The 21,519-nt window shown below is 42.0% G+C and overlaps 1 protein-coding gene across 2 annotated transcripts in view; it reads left to right on the top strand.

Annotated features, from left to right (window-relative positions):
- Positions 1-16,866, top strand: part of LOC133233451 (beta-hexosaminidase subunit beta-like) — a 34,128-nt gene extending 17,262 nt beyond the window's left edge. For both annotated transcript variants that reach the window (XM_061393260.1, XM_061393261.1), the window contains 10 exons: positions 180-290; positions 3,424-3,525; positions 9,105-9,234; positions 11,593-11,773; positions 12,366-12,449; positions 13,669-13,741; positions 14,549-14,723; positions 15,898-15,988; positions 16,146-16,250; positions 16,696-16,866. In XM_061393260.1, the coding sequence (XP_061249244.1) occupies positions 180-290; positions 3,424-3,525; positions 9,105-9,234; positions 11,593-11,773; positions 12,366-12,449; positions 13,669-13,741; positions 14,549-14,723; positions 15,898-15,988; positions 16,146-16,250; positions 16,696-16,756 (1,113 nt within the window). In that variant the 3' untranslated portion in view covers positions 16,757-16,866. The remainder of the gene's footprint in view (positions 1-179; positions 291-3,423; positions 3,526-9,104; positions 9,235-11,592; positions 11,774-12,365; positions 12,450-13,668; positions 13,742-14,548; positions 14,724-15,897; positions 15,989-16,145; positions 16,251-16,695) is intronic.
- Positions 16,867-21,519: the final 4,653 nt, after the last annotated feature.

The following is a 21,519-nucleotide window of genomic DNA, read 5'->3' on the forward strand; positions in this document are numbered from 1 at the left end:
TAGCTATTTATTGCTTCTTGAATGTTTCTCCTCAAGTGTGTTTCTTAGATGGTAAATGTAATTTTTACACTTTGTTTGGTTTTAAATTAATCTCATCTCATACTTGCAGAGACACATGTAATCATCATTGAACTGGAGAAAATTCTGAAAATAAATGAAAGTTTTCTTTTGTCTTTTAGTTCACTGCCAATGAATCCAACATTGTGGATTCTCCCAGGTTTCCTCATAGAGGAATCTTAATTGATACATCTAGACACTTTCTGCCCGTTAAGACTATTTTGAAAACTCTGGTAGGTAATTATTTTAACCCACTGTCTGTTCTGAAGAAGTGTTCTTGTATGTTGTTGCTTTATGTTGGTCGCTATGCTCTTGTGCTGGTTGGAACAAGGGATTCATTTTCCATATACTAATGTATTTCCGTGTACTAAGGATAAGCAGTGGACTTCTTCCCTCCCTTCCCTGAGAAATGTATTTCCTCTGCAGAGAAGTGGAGGCTCCCCTAGGGAATCACCCTCTTGTTTTCATTGAGGTGGGAGAGAGGCTAACCCAGTATTCAGTAGCATTGGTAAGGAAAACACTCAGTTTTAATGCTGCCTATTGGCCCTCTGTGTAAACCTCAATTGTCAAATCATGGGTCGAGACTTTTCACGAGGAATACCTTACCTCTAGTTGCTGCTGCTGTTGCTGTTGAGTTACTCCGTCCAACTCTTGACCCCGTGGACTATAGCCTACCAGGCTCCTCTGTCCATGGGATTTCCCAGGCAGGAATACTGGAGTGGGTTGCAATTTCCTTCTCCAGTATCTCCAGTTACTGACCTTTAATTTTGTGACCTCCATTTACTGTTTTTTCAGTTGCCCAGAAAGGAATCTGAGAGCAGCTTTGTAACTAAGAAAATGTTCCAAAGAAATATGGAACCTCAGGTGGCGGGAGCTGGGAAGCAAAGTTGACGTAACTCTTCTCTTACTGACTTTTTTTGGTTCATCCCTCCCATCACTGTCAGTTTATGAGGATCAGGAAGTTTCCCTGTACCTTCACTGAATCATTTATGAACATAGCATGTTATAAAAAAGTTAATTTTACATTTCCATTAAAACCTTGATTTTTTCTTCAAAAGACTTAATTGTAAATTTTAATGGAAGAAATACAGGCTTAGCGTAAAAAAAAAAGTTTGAACATAGATATACATAAAATAGTGATTCCATAATCTCATTTACCAAAGACTGACATAAATTTTTATGTCCCATTTATTTCATTTTAGACTTGAAGAATGAATTAACATATGATTCTTTTTCTATTGAAATGTAGTTGACATACAATATTCTATTAGTTTCAGGTATACCAAATCATGGTTTGACATTAGCATACATTATGAAATGACCACCAGGATAAGTCTGGTATCCATCTATCCCCATATAGTTATTCCTTTTTGTTCCTTTTACCTTCTTTCGCTCTCTTCCCTTGCCATGTGATGGCTATCTTTAGTGTTATGTTTGGATTCCTTTCTTTGTGTGTGTGCCTATTAATAGGTTTTTGGTTTGTAGTTACCGTAAGGTTCCTATATAACAGGCCCTGCCTCCTGTGGGGGCTGCTGCTCCCTGGGTGGGCAGAGCTGGGCCCTGGGGCAGCTGCCTGTGGGACTGGCTTCTGGGACTGGCGCTGGCCTGTTGATGGGCAGTTAAGTCTGTGGTGCTGACAGTCTAGAGTGAGGACTCCAAAACAGCGCTTGACATCCCAGTGTCAGCAAGCTCCCCAGATGGCTCCCTCTGGTGCTCTTGTTCCCAAGGGGATTCCCAGTAGTCTCCTGCCTCTCTGGGAGGCTAGCATCAGCAAGTGGTTCTGACCCAGGCGTCTTAAAAATTACTGCCCCTGCCTTGGGACTAAGAGTCTGTGAAATTTGAAACGCACAATCTGTCTCTTGTAGCCCTTCAGCTCTCCCGTATTCAAGTCCTGCTGGCCTTCAGTGCTAGATGTTTTGGGGGGCTCCCTGTCTCAGTGTTGGACCCCCCGGTGTGCAGAGCCTGATATGGGCTTGGATTCCTCACCCCTTTGGGGAGAAGCTCTGCAACTGTGATAACCTCCCATTTGTGGGTCATCTACCCAGGACTGTGGGTCTTGACCCACCTACTTATCTCCTTGTGTTTCCATCTTTGTATCTTGAGTTCTGAAGACATCTTTTCTGCTAGGTTTCAGGTCCTTCTCATCAATAATTGCTCTTACTAGTTGTAATTTTGCTGTGTTTATGGCAGGAGGTGAGTAAGAGGGTCTTCCTGCTCCACCTTCTTGCCACATCTCGAGCAGGGAGGCTATATGTTCTGATTCTCTGATAGGGAAAGTCTCTCCACCTATTTTCCATTTTCTTCATATCATCTTTTATATTTATATACATATTATATTGTTTATTCCTCCAGAGTGTATATAAAATCAGTGTCAGTGACCCCCAAATTTCTGAGAATGTTAATTGGATTTGTGTTGTGTGTGTACTGAATTTCTTTCATTTGTAAGAAAGAGTTGGCACTAAAATCTCAGAATTGTGGGAATTGTAAATCCCATTTTTCCTCTGCTCTATTCCCAAACACCACAGTAGTGGTAGCCAAGAGCTACAGGGAATTCATGGGCTGGCTCTCTTCCAGTAGGGCAAAGTTAAAGTTTTAATTTATGATATGCATTGTGTATAGGCTTTTTGAAAAGTGAAAAGAAATTTATACTTCACATCCTTCTCTTGTTGAAAAGGAAATTTTAAAAGGAAACAGACACATTGGAAACAATCCTGGATATAGATAAGTATTAACAAATGGAAATGTATATCGGTGGTGTGTAATTGTTTTTCCTTTCCTCTCCCCACTGGTTTGTTCTTGCTGAGTCTGCTGCTTTTTTATTATAGTCACTAGTTTGTTGTATGTTTTAGATTCCACATGTAAGTGCTGTCAGTTCTTATCTTTCTCTGTATGACTTCCTTTACTTGGTATCATGTCCTCCAAGTCCATCCATCTCGTAGATAGCAAAATTTCATTCTTTTTTATTGCAGAGTAGAGTCCCACTGTATATGCATACATCTTTATCCATTCACCTGTTAATGAACACGTAGGTTGCTTCTGTATCTTGGCAATTGTAAATAATGCGGCTGTGAACACTGGGGTGCATGTATCTTTTCAGATTAGTTTTTTTAGTTTTTTGGGTATGTATACCAAGAGGTGGAATTGCTGGGTCCTATGGTAAGTTTTATTTTTAGTCTTTTTTGAAATCTCCAAACTGTTGGCTGTACCAATGTACATTCCCACCAAGAGTTCAAGAGGGCTCCCTTTTCTCCACATTCCCACCAACATTTGTTGTGTTCTTTTTGATGACAGCCATTCTGACAGGTATGAGTTGATAAGCTCATTGTGGTTTTAAGGTGTATAAATTTTCAACCTGTTTGCTTGCAGGATGCCATGGCTTTTAATAAGTTTAATGTTCTCCACTGGCACATAGTGGATGACCAGTCTTTCCCTTATCAGAGCATCAGTTTTCCTGAATTAAGCAATAAAGTGAGTAATTCATGTTATTGTTGTTGGTGTAGAAAAGTTTTTGGTATGGTTTCCTTAGAAGTTGGTAGCTTAAATGTTTCTTATTATGGATATAATTTAAGTGTAAAAGTTAGATATTCGTGGTTTAAAATTTTTAATACGCTATTGCTGAGCATGTTAGGTCCACAAAACTGGTCTGCTTTTGTAATTGTTATCATAAATGTAAACATTTATGGGGCTATTAAAATACAAATTTAAAAGCTTAATGGATGTAGGAGACCTGAAACATTTGTAATTAACATAAAATTAAATAATTATATTTATCAAGTAGCCCAACTGTACAAGTGTTTTAAACAGAATTGATCTGAATTCTGTAAATGATAACTTCTTTTCTCTCTAAAAAACTGTATAAAGTAGGGAATCTTAAGAGATAATGGCTTCTTCGTAGAGATAATGACTCCTTCGTAGAAAATAATGATAGTGTTACAAGTGTTCAAATTGACTGAATTATAGACCAGTGAAGCAGGGAGCAAGCCTTACTACTGTCTCACTGAATCCCCTGTACTACAGAGCTAGTCACTGACAGCAAGAGAAGCTGCATGTCTCACGCAAAGTTGTAGATATGAAGGGGCAGAGCCAAGACCCTGAATTAGTCCTCTGGTCACAATTCCAAAGCTTTCCTTAAATTTTGATGTAGTTTGGATCGAAATCCTAGCAGCACTCCTGTTGTTGTTTGCTTTTAATATGGAAAGCTTCAAACATATACAGAAGTAGAATTTAATGAATTCCCACTACCTCATTGCTCAGCTTCAATAATCAAGTAATGGTCAATCCGACAGCACCTATATCCCCACCACCATTATTTTGAAGGTAATCTCAGACATCATCTCTTATTGGTAAAAAGGCCTGTTTAAAAATAACTCATATCACAGCTAAAAAATTAGCAATAATCCAGATAGCCAATCATTATTCATGTATGCCAAAGTGCCTTTTCTTAAAAAAATTTTTTTATTTGCAGTGAGATGAAAATAAACTCCATACACTGTGGTCAGTTAACATATCTGTTCTATGAGTGCCCATCCCTGACAATGTCTTTTTATTTTTCTTTTATTATTTTCATTGAGGAAATGAAGCTCAGTTTGTCCTGTAGTTTTCCACAATATGGGTTTTGTTGATTACCCATCCAGTGTAAATATGTTCTTCTGTACCCTGTATTTACTATAAACTTGGATCAGGTCTTGATTCAATACAGATTTCTTGTTGGGATTGGGGAAGACAAGACTACTTTTTAAGGAGTTGAGCATTTATTTATATTTATATATTTATACCTTGTGAGATATGCCATAGTAACACTTTTAATGGACCTTTATTTTCCACTGGTACTGAGTTCTAATTTTTCAAGAACATAAAACAGGACCAAAGGTAATCTTTAATAAAAAAAAAAATCAGGGCATCTCAAGGGGAATTTTTACTGCTGGCAGTAGTTAAAGTGATCTTGAACGCCAATAGCTATGTTTTGTAATAATGTGTGAATTATGATTCTAAAGCTGACAAGGGCAATATATTCAGAATTTTCACTTTGGAGTAGAACCTTTTATTTCTGTTTTGTCATATGGTCACATGAGATTGAAACAGCGTGATGGTCAGTTCAGTTCAGTCGCTCAGTCGTGTCCTACTCTTTGTGACCCCATGAATCTCAGCACACCGGGCCTCCTTGTCCATCACCAATTCCCGGAGTTCACCCAGACCCACGTCCATCGAGTCAGTGATGCCATCCAGCCATCTCATCCTCTGTCGTCCCCTTCTCCTCCTGCCCCCAATCCCTCCCAGCATCAGAGTCTTTTCCAATGAGTCAACTCTTCACATGAGGTGGCCAAAGTACTGGAGTTTCAGCTTTAGCATCATTCCTTCCAAAGAAATCCCAAGGCTGATCTCCTTCAGAATGGACTGGTTGGATCTCCTTGCAGTCCAAGGGACTCTCAAGAGTCTTCTCCAACACCACAGTTCAAAAGCATCAATTCTTTGGCGCTCAGCCTTCTTCACAGTCCAACTCTCACATCCATACATGACCACTGGAAAAACCATAGCCTTGACTAGATGGACCTTTGTTGGCAAAGTAATGTCTCTGCTTTTGAATATAGTATCTAGGTTGGTCATAACTTTCCCTCCAAGGAGTAAGCGTCTTTTAATTTCATGGCTGCAGTCACCATCTGCAGTGATTTTGGAGCCCCAAAAATAAAGTCTGACACTGTTTCCACTGTCTCCCCATCTATTTCCCATGAAGTGATGGGACCAGATGCCATGATCTTCGTTTTCTGAATGTTGAGCTTTAAGCCAACTTTTTCACTCTCCACTTTCACTTTCATCAAGAGGCTTTTTAGTTCCTCTTCACTTTCTGCCATAAGGGTGGTGTCATCTGCATATCTGAGGTTATTGATATTTCTCCCAGCAATCTTGATTCCAGCTTGTGTTTCTTCCAGCCCAGCGTTTTTCATGATGTACTCTGCATATAAGTTAAATAAGCAGGATGACAATATACAGCCTTGATGTACTCCTTTACCTATTTGGAACCAGTCTGTTGTTCCATGTCCAGTTCTAACTGTTGCTTCCTGACCTACATACAGATTTCTCAAGAGGCAGGTCAGGTGGTCTGGTATTCCCATCTCGTTTAGAATTTTCCACAGTTTATTGTGATCCACACAGTCAAAGGCTTTGGCATAGTCAATAAGGCAGAAATAGATGTTTTTCTGGAACTCTCTTGCTTTTTCCATGATCCAGCAGATGTTGGCAATTTGATCTCTGGTTCCTCTGCCTTTTCTAAAACCAGCTTGAACATCTGGAAGTTCACGGTTCACGTATTGCTGAAGCCTGGCTTGGAGAATTTTGAGCATTACTTTAATAGCCTGAGAGATGAGTGCAATTGTGCAGTAGTTTCAGCATTCTTTGGCATTGCCTTTCTTTGAGATTGGAATGAAAACTGACCTTTTCCAGTCCCGTGGCCACTGCTGAGTTTTCCAAATTTGCTGGCATATTGAGTGCAGCACTTTCACAGCATCATCTTTCGGGATTTGAAATAGCTCAACTGGAATTCCATCACCTCCACTAGCTTTGTTTGTAGTGATGCTTCCTAAGGCCCACTTGACTTCACATTCCAGGATGTCTGGCTCTAGGTGAGTGATCACACCATCATGATTATCTTGGTCGTGAAGATCTTTTTTGTACAGTTCTTCTGTGTATTCTTGCCACCTCTTCTTAATATCTTCTGCTTCTGTTAGGTCCATATCATTTCTGTCCTTTATCGAGCCTATCTTTGCATGAAATGTTCCCTTGGTATCTCTAATTTTCTTGAAGAGATCTCTAGTCTTTCCCATTCTGGTGTTTTCCTCTATTTCTTTGCATTGATCACTGAAGTAGGCTTTCTTATCTCTTCTTGCTATTCTTTGGAACTCTGCATTCAGATGCTTATATCTTTCCTTTTCTCCTTTGCTTTTCGCTTCTCTTCTTTTCACAGCTATTTGTAAGGCCACCTCAGACAGCCATTTTGCTGTTTTGCATTTCTTTTCCATGGGGATGGTCTTGATCCCTGTCTCCTGTACAATGTCACGAACCTCTGTCTATAGTTCATCAGGCACTCTATCTATCAGATCTAGGCCCTTAAATCTATTTCTCACTTCCACTGTATAATCATAAGGGATTTGATTTAGGTCATACCTGAATGGTCTAGTGGTTTTCCCTACTTTCTTCAATTTAAGTCTGAATTTGGGAATAAGGAATTCATGATCTGAGCCACAGTCAGCTCCTGGTCTTGTTTTTGTTGACTGTATAGAGCTTCTCCATCTTTGGCTGCAAAGAATATGATCATTCTGATTTCGGTGTTGACCATCTGGTGATGTCCAAGTGTAAAGTCTTCTCTTGCGTTGTTGGAAAAGGGTGTTTCCTGTGACCAGTGCATTTTCTTGGCAAAACTCTATTAGTCTTGCCCTGCTTCATTCCATATCCCAAGGCCAAATTTGCCTGTTATTCCAGGTGTTTCTTGACTTCCTACTTTTGCATTCCAGTCCCCTATAATGAAAAGGACATCTTTTTTGGGTGTTAATTCTAAAAGGTCTTGTAGGTCTTCATAGAACCATTCAACTTCAGCTTCTTCAGCATTACAGGTTGGGGCATAGACTTGGATTACTGTGATATTGAATGGTTTGCCTTGGAAACGAACAGAGATCATTCTGTTGTTTTTGAGATCTCATCCAAGTACTGCATTTTGGACTCTTTTGTTGACCATGATGGCCACTCCATTTCTTCTGAGGGATTCCTGCCCGCAGTAGTAGATATAATGGTCATCTGAGTTAAATTCACCCATTCCAGTCCATTTTAGTTTGCTGTTTCCTAGAATGTCGACGTTCACTCTTGCCATCTCCTGTTTGACCACTTCCAATTTGCCTTGATTCATGGACCTAACATTCCAGGTTCCTATGCAATATTGCTCTTCACAGCATCGGACCTTGCTTCCATCACCAGTCACATCCACAATTGGGTATTGTTTTTGCTTTGGCTCCATCCCTTCATTCTTTCTGGAGTTATTTCTCCATTGATCTCCAGTAGCATATTGGGCCCCTACTGACCTGGGGAGTTCCTCTTTCAGTATCCTATCATTTTGCCTTTTCATACTGTTCATGGGGTTCTCAAGGCAAGAATACTGAAGTGGTTTGCCATTCCCTTCTCCAGTGGACCACATTCTGTCAGACCTCTCCACCATGACTGGACCGTCTTGGGTGGTCCCACAGGTATGGCTTAGTTTCATTGAGTTAGACAAGGCTGTGGTCCTAGTGTGATTAGATTGACTAGTTTTCTGTGACTATGGTTTCAATGTGTCTGCCCTCTGATGCCGTCTTGCAACACCTACAGTCTTAACTTGGGTTTCTCTTACCCTGGATGTGGGGTATCTCTTCACAGCTGCTCCAGCAAAGCGCAGCCGCTGCTCCTTACCTTGGATGAGGGCTATCTCCTCACTGCCGCCCCTCCTGACCTTGAACGTGGAATAGCTCCTGTAGGCCCTCCTGCGTCCACACAGCCACCACTCCTTGGACGTGGGGTTGCTCCTCTCAGTTGCCGCCCCGGCCTCAGGCGGGGGGTAGCTCCTCTCGGCTGCTCCTGCGCTGTCGCAGCCTGGCACTCTCGGCCACCGCCCCTGACCTCGGACACAGGGTAGTTCCTTTCGGCTGCAGCCCCTGACCTTGGACGTGGGTAACTCCTCATGGCTCCCACCCCTCGGGCATGGGGTCCTCCCAGCTTCTGCCCCTGACCTCGGACGTAGGGTAGCTCCTCTCGGCCGTGCTCTGTGCGCTGCGTGATGGTAGACATTGCTAAAACAAGGTGCTGGTTCTGTCAATAGATAGTTCTGTCAGTAAATCTGGAGTTAACCCAAAGTATGCTGAGAGTTTACTGATAAGATACAGTAAACAGATAATTTAAATGAGCCATCCAACATCAAATAAGACTTTAATACTTTGTAATACTTGAAAAGTCTGCTGGCAGATACCAAAATACAAACAGAACCATAAACAGCTCATACATTTTAATTTTAATAAATGTGACTTTCGCAGGGAAGCTATTTTTTGTCTCATGTGTATACACCAAACGATGTCCGTACAGTGATTGAATATGCCCGATTACGAGGGATTCGCATCCTGCCAGAATTTGATAGCCCTGGACATACGGCATCTTGGGGAAAAGGTAAGGAGTGTGTTTTATGAGTTGCTAAAAGTGAACACGTGTACTCCTGCATCTCATGACTTGGTGTTTGCTCATTTCGTTCTTGTGATTTGCACAAAGGTAGCACTATTGATGGTTGTAATTCAATAACTACTATATGTCTATTGTGAGCAGGTCACTGTATCTAGGCATTGCCTAAAGTATAAACACAAGGGATAAAAGAAAACAAGAAATGATTACAACAAGTAGAATGTGAAAAGTAAGTTAAACAGTTACATGAGTGAAGTAACACCTAAAATGTTCTTGAGAGATCAAAGAATATATTCTTGTTTCCGGTAGAAGGACAGGCATTTAGCTGGAGGACAGCACAGGAGAGAGCAGTATGTGCTGTGCTGTGCTTAGCCTCTCAGTCGTGTCCCACTCTTTGTGACCCCATGGACTGTAGCCCCCAGGCTCCTCTGCCCATGGGGATTCTCCAGGCAAGAATACTGGAGTGGGTTGCCATGCTGTTCTCCAGGGGATCTTCCCAACGCCTGGATGAACCCATGTCTCCCGTATTGCAGGTGAATTCTTTACCATCTGAGCAACCAGGAAAGCCCATGAATACTGGCGTGGGTAGCCTGTCCCTTCTCCAGGGGATCTTTCCCACCCAGGAATCGAACTGGGGTCTCCTGCATTGCAGGCAGATTCTTTACTACTGAGTGCTTAAGAACTGCTTCTGGAGCTAGACTGCCTGGGATTTGAGTCCTATTTCTGACACTTATGGGCTTCCCTGGTGGCTCAGATGGTAAAGAATCTGCCTGCAATGCAGGAGACCCAGGTTTTATCCCTGGGAGGTGAAGATCCCTTGGAGAAGAGCATGGCAACCCACTCCAGTATTCTTGCGTGGAGAATTCCATGGACAGAGGAGTCAGGCAGGCTATAGTCCATGGGTCACCAAGAGTCAGACATAGCTGAGTGAATATTACTTTCACTTTTCACTTTCTGGCATTTATAAACTGAGTGACCCTGGGCAAGTTATAGAACATCTCATTCTCAGACTTCCCATCTCTAAAATGGTGTATTAATAATAGCCATCATGTCATGTTTTTTGAAGATTAAAAAATGAATATAAAGCACATAGCACTGCACCTAGCATTTATGATTGTTCAATAAAAGTTATTAGAATAGACCTGGAGAATAGTGGGAAATGAGTCTGCAAAAGTAGCATGGTAGGCCTTGGGTGAGGAGTTTGCGCTTCATCAGGACACATGGAGGCCAGTGAAAGCTGCAGAGTAGAAGAGGGACATGGAGAGAGCCTCAGTGTAGGGAGCCCTACGTGAAAGTGACAGATTGGAAGTGAAGGTCTGAGAGCAGAATGCTGATAACAGGGATGGCAAAGAATGTATGGAACTGAGAGACATTCTGGAAATACAATCCATAGAACTTGGCAACTGACTGACTCCAGCAAGAGAGGGACGAGAGACTTGGTGGGATGGTGACTGGCTTACCAGAATGTGAAAACTAGGAAGCTACAGAGGGAGTTTGGGGGAGAGAATTTAGTTTCTGTTAGATTGTATTTTTTATTTTATTTATCTTGGGCCATGCTGGGTCTTGGTGCCACACAGGCTTTTCTCTAGTTGCAGTGAGCGGGGACTACTCACTGGTTGTGGCAGGTGGGCTCGGAAGTTGCGGTGCATGGGCTTAGTTTCTCCGCATGTGGGATCTTCCCAGACCAGGGATCGAACCTGTGTCTCCTGCATTGGCAGGCAGATTCTCTACCTCTGACCCACAAGGAAGCCCTGTTGGATTATATTTGAAGGGAAGCTAATTGTGTCCAGCAGGGAATTTGAAATACGGTTTGAAACTTGAGGAAAAGGATTGGGGCAAGCTGAAGATTTGGGAGCCTTTAATATTTGAGATGGGGCTTCCCTTGTAGCTCAGTTGGTAAAGAATATGCCTACAGTGAAGGAGACCGAGGTTCGATTCCCGGGTCGGGAAGGTCCCCTGGATAAGGAAATGGCAACTGGCTCCAGTATTCTTGCCTGGAGAATCCCATGGACAGAGGAGCCTGGCGGGCTACAGTCCATGGGTTGCAACAGTCGGACACAACTTAGTGACTAAACCACCAGCCACCAGTATTTGAGATAGTATCTGAAACGGGTAAAATCTCAGAGAGGCTGATGGAAACGGAAGCATGGTGGCACAGGGGCAGTATTCAGGAATCAGTTCTCCCTTTTCTTTTCTGAAGAAATTACCAAAGTAACTCTGAGTAAACATGCTTATCTTTTTCTGTATAACATATATCTTCAACAAAATAAAGTAGTATAATCATGTGCAAAGCCTTGTCTTTGTGACTGAACTACTACTTCAGAAAAGATTCTCCGTGTTTCCTTCTAGGCCAGGAAGACCTCCTGACTCCATGTTATCATGCGAGAGAGCCATCTGGGACTTTTGGACCTATAAACCCTATATTGAATTCAACTTACAGCTTCCTGTCTAAACTTTTCAAAGAAATTAGTACTGTGTTTCCAGATGAATTCATTCATCTGGGAGGAGATGAAGTAAATTTTAATTGTTGGTATGAAAATCTGTTAACTGCCCCCCTCCTCCACTTTTCTAAAACCTTTTATCTTTGAAGTTGGTGTAGAGGTGTCCCTGGGAAAAGGGAAGACTTGGGGGAACATCTCTGTGAGGTGTTAACCTGGGACCGCAGCTCCTAAGACGGTGAATTGTTTACAGAGTTCACATACTGATGCTATTGACAGAAGCCTGTAGGAAGGAGAATTAAGATGCAGAAGAAAATGGGAATTAAAAAAGAAACTAAATAGAGAACAAGAATAGCTTTAGTGAAGAGGATAATGATTAAGTGGGAGAGATTTTTCTAGTGAAAGTCTTCTGTGCAAATAGACTTAGATGGAAGAAAGACATGGGAGCTTAGGGAAAGCCATTTTTACAGGATATCAGCTTCTAAAAAAATTAATTGCAGTGGAAAGTTAACATAACTCATAATTAAATTTTAGACTTATTTTAGGCATAATTAGGCTTATTTTACTCTTTACAAACTTTAATAGATTTCCATCTGTATAAATGATGTTGGAGCTATATGTTGCTTTAAAAAGATTGGGCATATTGAACTTTTAATGAAATTTTTATCGCTGTTTTTGTTTAAGGAAGTCCAATCCAGCAGTCCTGCGTTTCATGAGGAACAAACGCTTTGGCAAAATTGAGAAACTACAATCTTTCTATATGCAGATGTAAGTTATTAAAAGCCTACTTGTTTTTATTTCATCAGTGCCTTTTGTAAAAGTTTAAGCTCTTATTTAGTACTACTTTATTTTCTCACTTTCTCTCTGTTCCTTTTCAAAGTGTACATGTTATAATCTTTGTTACACAAAGTACAGATGAAAAATCATAAAGGAGGGTGCAATACCCATTATTCTCTTTAAATCAATAACATGGTAACTCCAATCCTTTTGCAGTGACTGTTGAGACATAGGGTGGTAGCAGTTATCTGCTCTGTGAACTCAGCTGAAAACCCAGGCTACCCTGCGAAGGCTTCACCGTCTAGCTCCTGGAATTCATTTTGTCAACTCCAGCATTGCTTTTACTCTATACCTGTGCTGTCTGATGTGGCAGCCACAGCCGCATGTGGCTGTTTGTATTAAATTATACTTGAAGAAAATTAAAAATTCAGTTCCTCAGTCACATTAGCCACATTTCACGTGTTCAGGAGCCAACAGCTACATGAGACTAGTGCTACCATGTTGGAAAGTGCATATAAAGAACATTTCCATCCCTGAAGATAAAGATCTACTAGACAGTGCTGCCCTATGGTAAAAAGTAGTAGACTTATTTTGTAAAGAGCCAGACAGTAATTACTGGCGACTTCACGGGGCACATGTGGTTTCATGGGCTTCCCCCATGGCTCAGCAGTGAAGAATCTGCCTGCACTGCATGAGATGTGGGTTCGATTCCTGGGTTGGGAAGATCCCCTGGAAGAGGAAATGATAACCTACTCGAGTATTCTTGCCTAGAAAATCCCATGGACAGAGGAGCATGGCGGGCTACAGTCCATGGGGTCACAAAGAGTTGGACACGACTGAGCATGCATGCATATGGTTACATACTTTTTAAATATTTTTAAGCACTGCTTTACCTATGTAAAAAGGCACTTCCTTTGTGGTTCAGCTGGTATAGAATCCGCCTGCAATGCGGGAGACCTGGGTTCAATCCCTGGTTGGGAATATCCCCTGGAGAAGGGAAAGGCTCCCCGCTTCAAATTTCTGGCCTGGAGAATTCCATGGACTGTATAGTCCATGGGGTCGCAGACCGTGGGACACTGAAGCGGCTTCACACGCACATACTGAAAGGCATCTCTCAGTGTTGCAGTCTTTGGTATAAAATGTGCATTCTTTACACACACATTGCTAAGTTTGTGATCTGAAATAACTTTGTAATTTTTTTCAATGGTAGGGTTTTGGATATGATTTCAGCCATGAAGAAGAGATCCGTAGTCTGGCAAGAGGTTTATGATGATGAAGGCGAGGTGAGAGGTTACTAATACTGCGTGTGGTTCTGATAATATGAGACTTAATACTCTAACACCTTGGATGGAAGGAACCCTAAGCTTTCCCTGTAATGTTGGGGGAAGTTAGCTTACCTTTCCATTTAAGCTGCTGTTAGGCAAGAGCCACACACCGACACCAATGATGATGGTATTTATTTATTTCTTCCATTTACTTCATTCTTCAGTGCCGCCTCCTTCTCATCTCTCCCATCTTCCCTCCTCCCTCTCCATCTCATTCTTAGTAACAAATTGAAGTACTTTGAAAAATGTTCCTTTTTTTCAGAAGGGCAAAACAAACAGATAAGAATGAGTCTTTATTGCTGTTAAGGTAACCTTCGTTTTGTTTTAAGTATCACTGTCAAGTATACTTTTTACTTTAAATGGCATTTCTCTCTGACATAATCAGAATTCTTTATTTTCCTTTGGGGCAACTGAAAATTTGAAAGTCCAGCTACTTGTATTATCTTTCCAGAAGTGTTAGTGGCATCCTGTAAGTTCCAAAGTAAGTAAAATAGTGTGGTAGAAATGGGACTAAAGCCTTAATTTATTACACCTACATGGTATTGTATATAGACAAAAGGTAAAAAATTAAAAGGTTTGATGAAATGTCTACGCCCCTGTTATTACAAATAGCATTAGATATTACCTCAAAGAGGAAAGGGGAAAGAAGAAAACATTGCTTTATTCAAGGATCTTGAAAAGTTATTAGCTACAATGCCTTAGACTTTTAATTTCATCTCCTGTAGCTGCGAGACCTAATACATATTTCATATGTAACTTTAATAGCTTACACCAGGCACAGTAGTTCAAGTGTGGAAAAAGCAGAACTTTCCTATGAAACTAAGTCAAGTTACAGCAGCTGGCTTCCCTGTGATCCTTTCTGCTCCTTGGTACTTAGATTTGATCAGTTATGGAGAAGACTGGAGACAGTACTACTCTGTGAAGCCTCTTAACTTTGCGGGTAAGTGAAGCAACCACCATTGCTTGACGTGTTAGGTTTTACAAACCCTCCCCTCCCTCCAGGGAATCTTTACCTAGGTACCACCTACTATCCTTCCTTTTATGTTTGATCCTTGATTTTCCTTGTGTATAATCCAACAGACTGAACTCAGTATCATTTTAAACTTTGTGAAAGAAACTGTTTGCGACCCCATGGACTGTAGCCCACCAGGCTCCTCCATCCATGGGATTCTCCAGGCAAGAATACTGGAGTGGGTTGCCATTTCCTTCTCCAGGGGATCTTCCCACCCCAGGGATCAAACCCAGGTCTCCTACATTGCAGGCAGACACTTTAACCTCTGAGCCATTTGGTAAGCTTCGAAAGAAATTGTATTCTTTCCTAAATGAAAGAACTTCTAAAGTAAGATTCCCTTACACTGATAAGACTTGTTACTATGCATTCAAAGAGGCCTGACTGCAGGAGCCTTGTCTCTCCTCTGAGTTTCCTCTGCGATGTGACACCTAAGTAGGGATCGCGTCCTGTTCGGTGGCTTCCGGGTTCTAAGGAGGAGGCATCCTTGGGGGTGGGCATGTCTGAGTGGTGGGGCTCTAGGCTCTCAAACCCCATATAACAGTTCTGCTTTGTCCAGTGTACACAGTTTTGTACACTAGGCTTTAATATACAATTTCCTTTGAGGAAAAGTGTTCTGGTGTTTAAAAAGTTTCAAAACTGTAGGTCTGTGAGGAACTGTTTCTCCAAAAGCATTTTCTGAGAACCAAGAAGTCGTAATTACTGTAGATACCTAGTCTCTTTGATACCAAAAGATAGGTACTGAAGGCAGGAGTGGTGGTCACGAGCATAGTCCAGCTTGCATTCCTTGGCACACTGTTCACAGGCAACCAGGGGAAGTGCTGGTGTCCAAAGAAGTTTGCGGAAAACCAAAATAAAATGGTCTCTTTACTATTGGCCTGCTACATTAGTCGACACACACTAACAAATACTCTGTGAACCACGGGATCAGTTGCGGCAATAAAGTTTGCCACCATTTTTTGTGCCACAGCTGTGAACGTCTCCCAAGGTCCTCCTGACTCCCAGGGAGAAGCCTTGCCCCAGGCTAACACCAGAAGCCAGCGCCGCCTCTGTGTGTGAGCCTCAGGTTGCAACCACCTCACTCACACCACTGACTGTAATCTAGGTACTCCGGAACAGAAACAGCTCGTCATTGGTGGAGAAGCCTGCATATGGGGAGAGTATGTGGATGCAACTAACCTTACTCCAAGATTATGGTATGGAACCTCAGGGAGAACATGTGGACTAAGGGGCCTCAGTTTCTCTTCTCCACCCAAGCGGGAAAGCACTACAAACTTGCCCAAGTGTGTGGTTTGCTTCTTGAAGAAAACATGAATGTAAACTGCCTTGGGGGATGTGTGGTTTAAATTTTAGGCCTCGGGCGAGTGCTGTTGGTGAGAGACTCTGGAGTCACCAAGAAGTCACAGACCTAGAGGATGCCTACAGGAGGCTAACAAGACACCGCTGCAGAATGGTCGGGTAAGACACATTTATTTGTCAGGCTAGGACACTGTGAAGTACAGGGTGATTTTTTACCTTCTTTAGTGTTAGCTTGGAGAAGGAAATGGCAACCCCCTCCAGTATTCTTGCCTGGAGAATCCCAGGGACGGAGGTGCCTAGTGGGCTGCCATCTACGCGGTCGCACAGAGTCAGACACGACTGAAGCGACTTAGCAGCAGCAGCAGCAGTGTTAGCTAGCTTATTGGGATTTTTTTTTTTTTTTTTTGCTATAAACAGAAATGTATATACCTAACAAGTAGTGATCTCATCAGGAAAAATTGGCAACTGTTTCTCCATTAACTATGAATCTCTCTTTAGTAATCTGTGGTATGGTTTAGTGATTCTGACTTGAGCTACTAAGTTTCTTAAGACAGACATGAATTATATCAATCTAAAACATCTTTTGTTTATACTTGTCCTACAGACGAGGAATAGCTGCACAACCTCTCTTTACTGGATATTGTGAGCATGAGGGCGGAATGTAAAGACCAGCTGAAACAGAAGAAAGATATGGGAAAAGAGCCCACAGTCATCCATACTACAATCAACCTGATTTTAAAAATCATGTTTTTGAATAAAATATCTTTTTATTGAACCTCCATAGAAGACTGACATCTTTCTTGTGAGACAAGCGTAAAATCAACCAACCAAAAACCTTGTGATATCTATCACTCAGTGTATTCCAAAAGACTGAATCTTAACTACCAACAGTAATAATTTACTAGATACACAAAACAGCTCAGGTACATTAGCCGTCAACATCAGAGCACGATTCTCATGCTCTAAAGTAGGATGAGCAGCCACCTGTGCCACCGCCTGTTCAAGTTCTCTTTTAAATTGTTCTTACTGAAAACGAAGTAGGTAGGTGCTCCTGAGTTTCCCTCCAAGGACTTAGGACAGGCCATGTCTCTGGCTGAGCAGCGTACTTTGGTCTTGAGGATTCATGGCTTGATAATTAGACAGCTAAGGCAAAAGTAGCTGAGACTGATGTTAATGTTCGAAGCACAGTTGAATAACCCTAATCAAAATAATTTAAGTTAGTTAGCTCTGCAAAGTTAAGCCTCAAATCTCTCCCTGCACATCTTTTGACCATTATCAGGAAAAATTTGGTAAGTACCGTGGAGGACAGAAAACCAGGAGCGGGGGTATGCTTCAGAAGCATTCCCCAGTCCCAGCGTTTGGTAAAGACTCTGCTGGCACTTAGACGCCTGTCCTAGAGCAGGAGAGGCTGGTGGGGAAAAGAATGACAGGAAGAACTGGCTGAGCCAGCAATAGCAGAAGTAGATAAGTGCTCAGCATGGGAAAACGGTCATTGAGGCTGATGACACATTTTGGTAGAGCACAGCTCAAACTTTGTGGAGGACTGGAAAGCCCTCCCCCACACATCCACACCCGTGCGGATAGAATCCCTCGGATTTCTCAAGCAATTTATGTAAAATATGTAGATTTAGTCACAGAGTACCTACCATGATTTCTGCTAAGGGAACATATCCAATAACAACTTTGTTGTCTTGGCGAGACTGGATATCCTGAATGTTCCCTCTTCTCTGTGCCAGGTCTGCTAGGACAGGGCTGAGGTACTCTCTGCTCACTGTCACCTCAAGATTCATCAGGGGCTCCAAAATTTGCTTATCAGCTTTCTTCAGAGCCTAAAAAAATTAAAGGATGTTAACTCCTCTTCCTTAGACTGCAGGTCAGACTTCTGTTACGAAGGGAAGATTCATAAAACCTTAAATACTGTCCATACTCTTAAGCACAGAGCCTCCAGCAAAAAGACAGAAGCCTGCCTTAACACTCTATAAGAAGTCCAGAAGGTCAACGTTCGCTCGTCCGTGCATGCCGACAGTGCGCCTGAGACCTCATGTATGTGTTGCAGGAGGGTGCTTGGTAAAGTCTGATCATGTAGAGTACCTGTGAACGTGTGCCCGGAGACACAGGGAAAGAAAACAGTTTTCCCCTCTCAAAGACATATTTCCTTCCTATATCTCCTCTTTTGTGTTTGAAACCTATAGTTACAGTGCATGCTACAAGTCGGGGCAATCAAGGAGGGAAATAAAGGAGCTAAAAACACAATAAATAGAACATATTCTCAGTGTAAAACAAACAGAATTCTGTTCAGAATTTCAGATTTCAAAGGCCAAGAAGAACAAACGCATACAGAAACTGAAAAAAGCTAAAACAGCATCAGGCAAATAGGAAGTGGACAAAAACTGGGGAAGCAGCAGAGGAACAAAGACATCTTGGGGTCCTAGTCAGATTGTCTGTAAGCATCATTCCATCAGCCAAACTGGTACGTGGATTCAGAGGGCATTTGCAAGCACTGTAGCTACTGATGGGTTTGCTTTAAAAGGTAACCTACTCCTCCGGCCTACCAGAGTTAAAACAATTTCCTATATATTCTAAGCCGTTTGGTTGTCAGGTTGGATGCAATAATCATGGATTTAGCAGTGGAAACCAGACCAAAGAGAAGGGCTCTGGAATGTGGCCTCTCCTTTATCTGGCTCTGGCTGATCATCCTCTCTCTGCTCACCGGCCCCCACTCACTCAGGACTGGATGCTACCATGGCGTCTATTGTCCAGTAATGCTCTGCGCCTCAGACGCTTCTGTTCCCCACAGTTCAGCACCTCCGCCTTCCCCTCTCCCTGATACCTTCACGATCATGAAAAATGGGCAGACTCGTAAAAACTTCAGTATATTCTCTTTATCGTAGAAATTTCAGAAAACCATTGCACGCACATATATAGTAAAAGCATAATTTCAGTTCTTTGCAGCTGATTAAGCCTTGAAAATCACTATCAACTGAAATGACTCAACTAGAGAAAAAGTAATAATCCTTGAATGAAAACATTACTAAAAAATAATGACAGTCCCTACAAATGACTAAATAGATCCTAAGTATTTCTGCAATTCTTACCCAAAGCTTTGTGCCATTCAACATGATATCTTTTTGAATAACATTACGGAGTGGGGAAAGACTAAAAATTAAGAGGAATAATGCTGTATCTAAGGAAAAGTCAGAGTTCTGTGTGACTGAACAAGAGGTGTTGTGCTCATGGGTCTGTCCTTAGTCCTCTTTTCACAGGCTTTTCCGTGGGAACAACTGCCTAGTTACAGAGCGTCAAAGCTTCCTCAAAGCTGCACTCAAGTCACAGTCTTTGGGTGCTCCTTGTAATCCACTGGCCTGCTCTGGGATGATGTCTGAGTACCTTGAAGCAACCTAATATGGCCCAAACTGATCTCATTATTTTCTTTTCCAAACACTTGCCTGCTCTTCCCTCTTTCTGTTGATGGTGTCACTAGTCTTCATGCATCTTTGATTTCCTTTTTCCCCAACATAAGCTGTAAGATTTCTATTCCTACTGCTGATACTCTAGCCCAGATCTAGTCTATTCCCTGTCTGAGGCTCTCCATACTCCAGTCCCTCCTATATTCTAATGATTATGCTGCTCTCTTCAAAATGTTTAAATCATTTACCACACTTCTCAAATCTCAAATTCCTCAGTGTAGTTTCTTACAGGTTTCCCTACAGTTGGACTATATTTTACTTTTCCAAGCCTAATTTCAACACCTCCTGCTTTCTTTAATCTTTCCACATCTAGAATGCTGCCACTGTACCCATAGCCTCCAAAACATCACAGGTCAACAATTAAGGAAACTGTAAAAGCCCCCGTGTGCTTGTCTTTTGAAGTGAAATGCTGACTCAAGAGTTAATGATTGGGAAATGTGAAGATGTAGAAACAAGGATAGTTGTTGGGCTAGGCAACTGGGAACAATTTAGACTATAATTCTGTCACAAAACAGAATTACCAAACTCACAGTTCCCTTAAAGATATAAAGGCCCGACACACACTCCTAAATTGTTTTTACCAGAAGCAAACCCCCCTCCCAATGAAAACTGCCAACCTCAGGAACATAGACCGTAGACTGGTTGAAACAGCCTGCTCCTGAAACACTATAGTGGGTCACAGTCTTGAGGTCACTGGCTCACCATGGCCCTCTTTGCCTGGAAAAGCAACTAAAGCTACTCTTTCCTGTTTCACCAAAAACTCTTGTCTCCACGTTTCTATTCAGCACCTGTGAACAGAGGCTGAATTTCAGCAATATTTAACTTCTTTCAAAGTCAAAAAGAGGAGTCGCAAAGAGTCAGATGTGACTAAAGAACTGAACAACCACTGGGTAAGTTTTAGGTATGTAACAGTGGAACCATCACCACCATCAAGATAATGAAACATATCATATCCATCAGCCCTGAATGTTTCTTCCTGACCTTATGTAATCCCTTCCCTGACCCCTGCCCTCTCTAACCTCACCCCACTCCCTCCTTTCCACTTATCCAAACAAATTGCTCATCTGCTTTTGTCATCAAAGATTAGTTTACATTATCTAAAAATTTTTTAGAAATCATTCAGTATGTTTTCTTCTTTAAGGTTCTTTTTTTACTCGGCATAATTATTTTAAGATTCATACATGTTGTAGTATTGTTACCAAACCAAACTTGGGTTCACTTGCCCTGGCACAGTAAAACCATCCTAGTGACACACGGGATTGTGGTGAGGGAAAATACAGTGTTTATTGCCAGGCACCACACAAGGAGTTCAGACAGCTAATACTCAGGAAGCCTGAGTGCCCTGAAGGGTTTCAGCAAAGCAGTTTTAAAGGCAGGGTGAGGGAGGTCGCAGGATACATGACCAGCTTGTGCACAACTTGGTTGACAAGCTGTGAGCTTGGTGAGCTCACAGCGCAGTGTCACGGGTTAGCATTATCAGTCCTCAGGCTCCAGTAGGCCTGGGTATTATGTGCTCATGGTCGTTAAGTAGTTAGCTTCTCCCATTTGGTGGGGTGTTCATACCTGTAAAACCACTCAGGTATCATATACTCTGATCTAGGTACTTCAGAGGGGCACTTCAGCAGAGCACGCGGGGGCTCTGTCCCAGGGCCCAAAGGGCTCTGCTCCATTTCAGTATTTCTATGTGCACTCTGCTCACAGCAGTAGCCTCCTGGGGGCTCAGAGAAGCTATCATTTCCCCTTTTTTATTTACTTAATTTTTATTTTTGGCTGTGTCATTTTTTAATATTTATTTACTTATTTACTTTTTATTTTGGCTGTCAGGTCTTAGTTGCATCACGTGCGATCTTTGTTGCCCCGAGTGGGCTTAGTTGCCCCATGGCATCTGGGATCTTCATTTGCCAACCAGGAATTGAACCCGAGTTCTCTGCATTGGAAGGCAGATCACTGGACCATTAGGG

Source organism: Bos javanicus, chromosome 20 (genome assembly GCF_032452875.1).
Source record: "Bos javanicus breed banteng chromosome 20, ARS-OSU_banteng_1.0, whole genome shotgun sequence".
NCBI classification, from domain to species: Eukaryota; Metazoa; Chordata; class Mammalia; order Artiodactyla; family Bovidae; genus Bos; species Bos javanicus.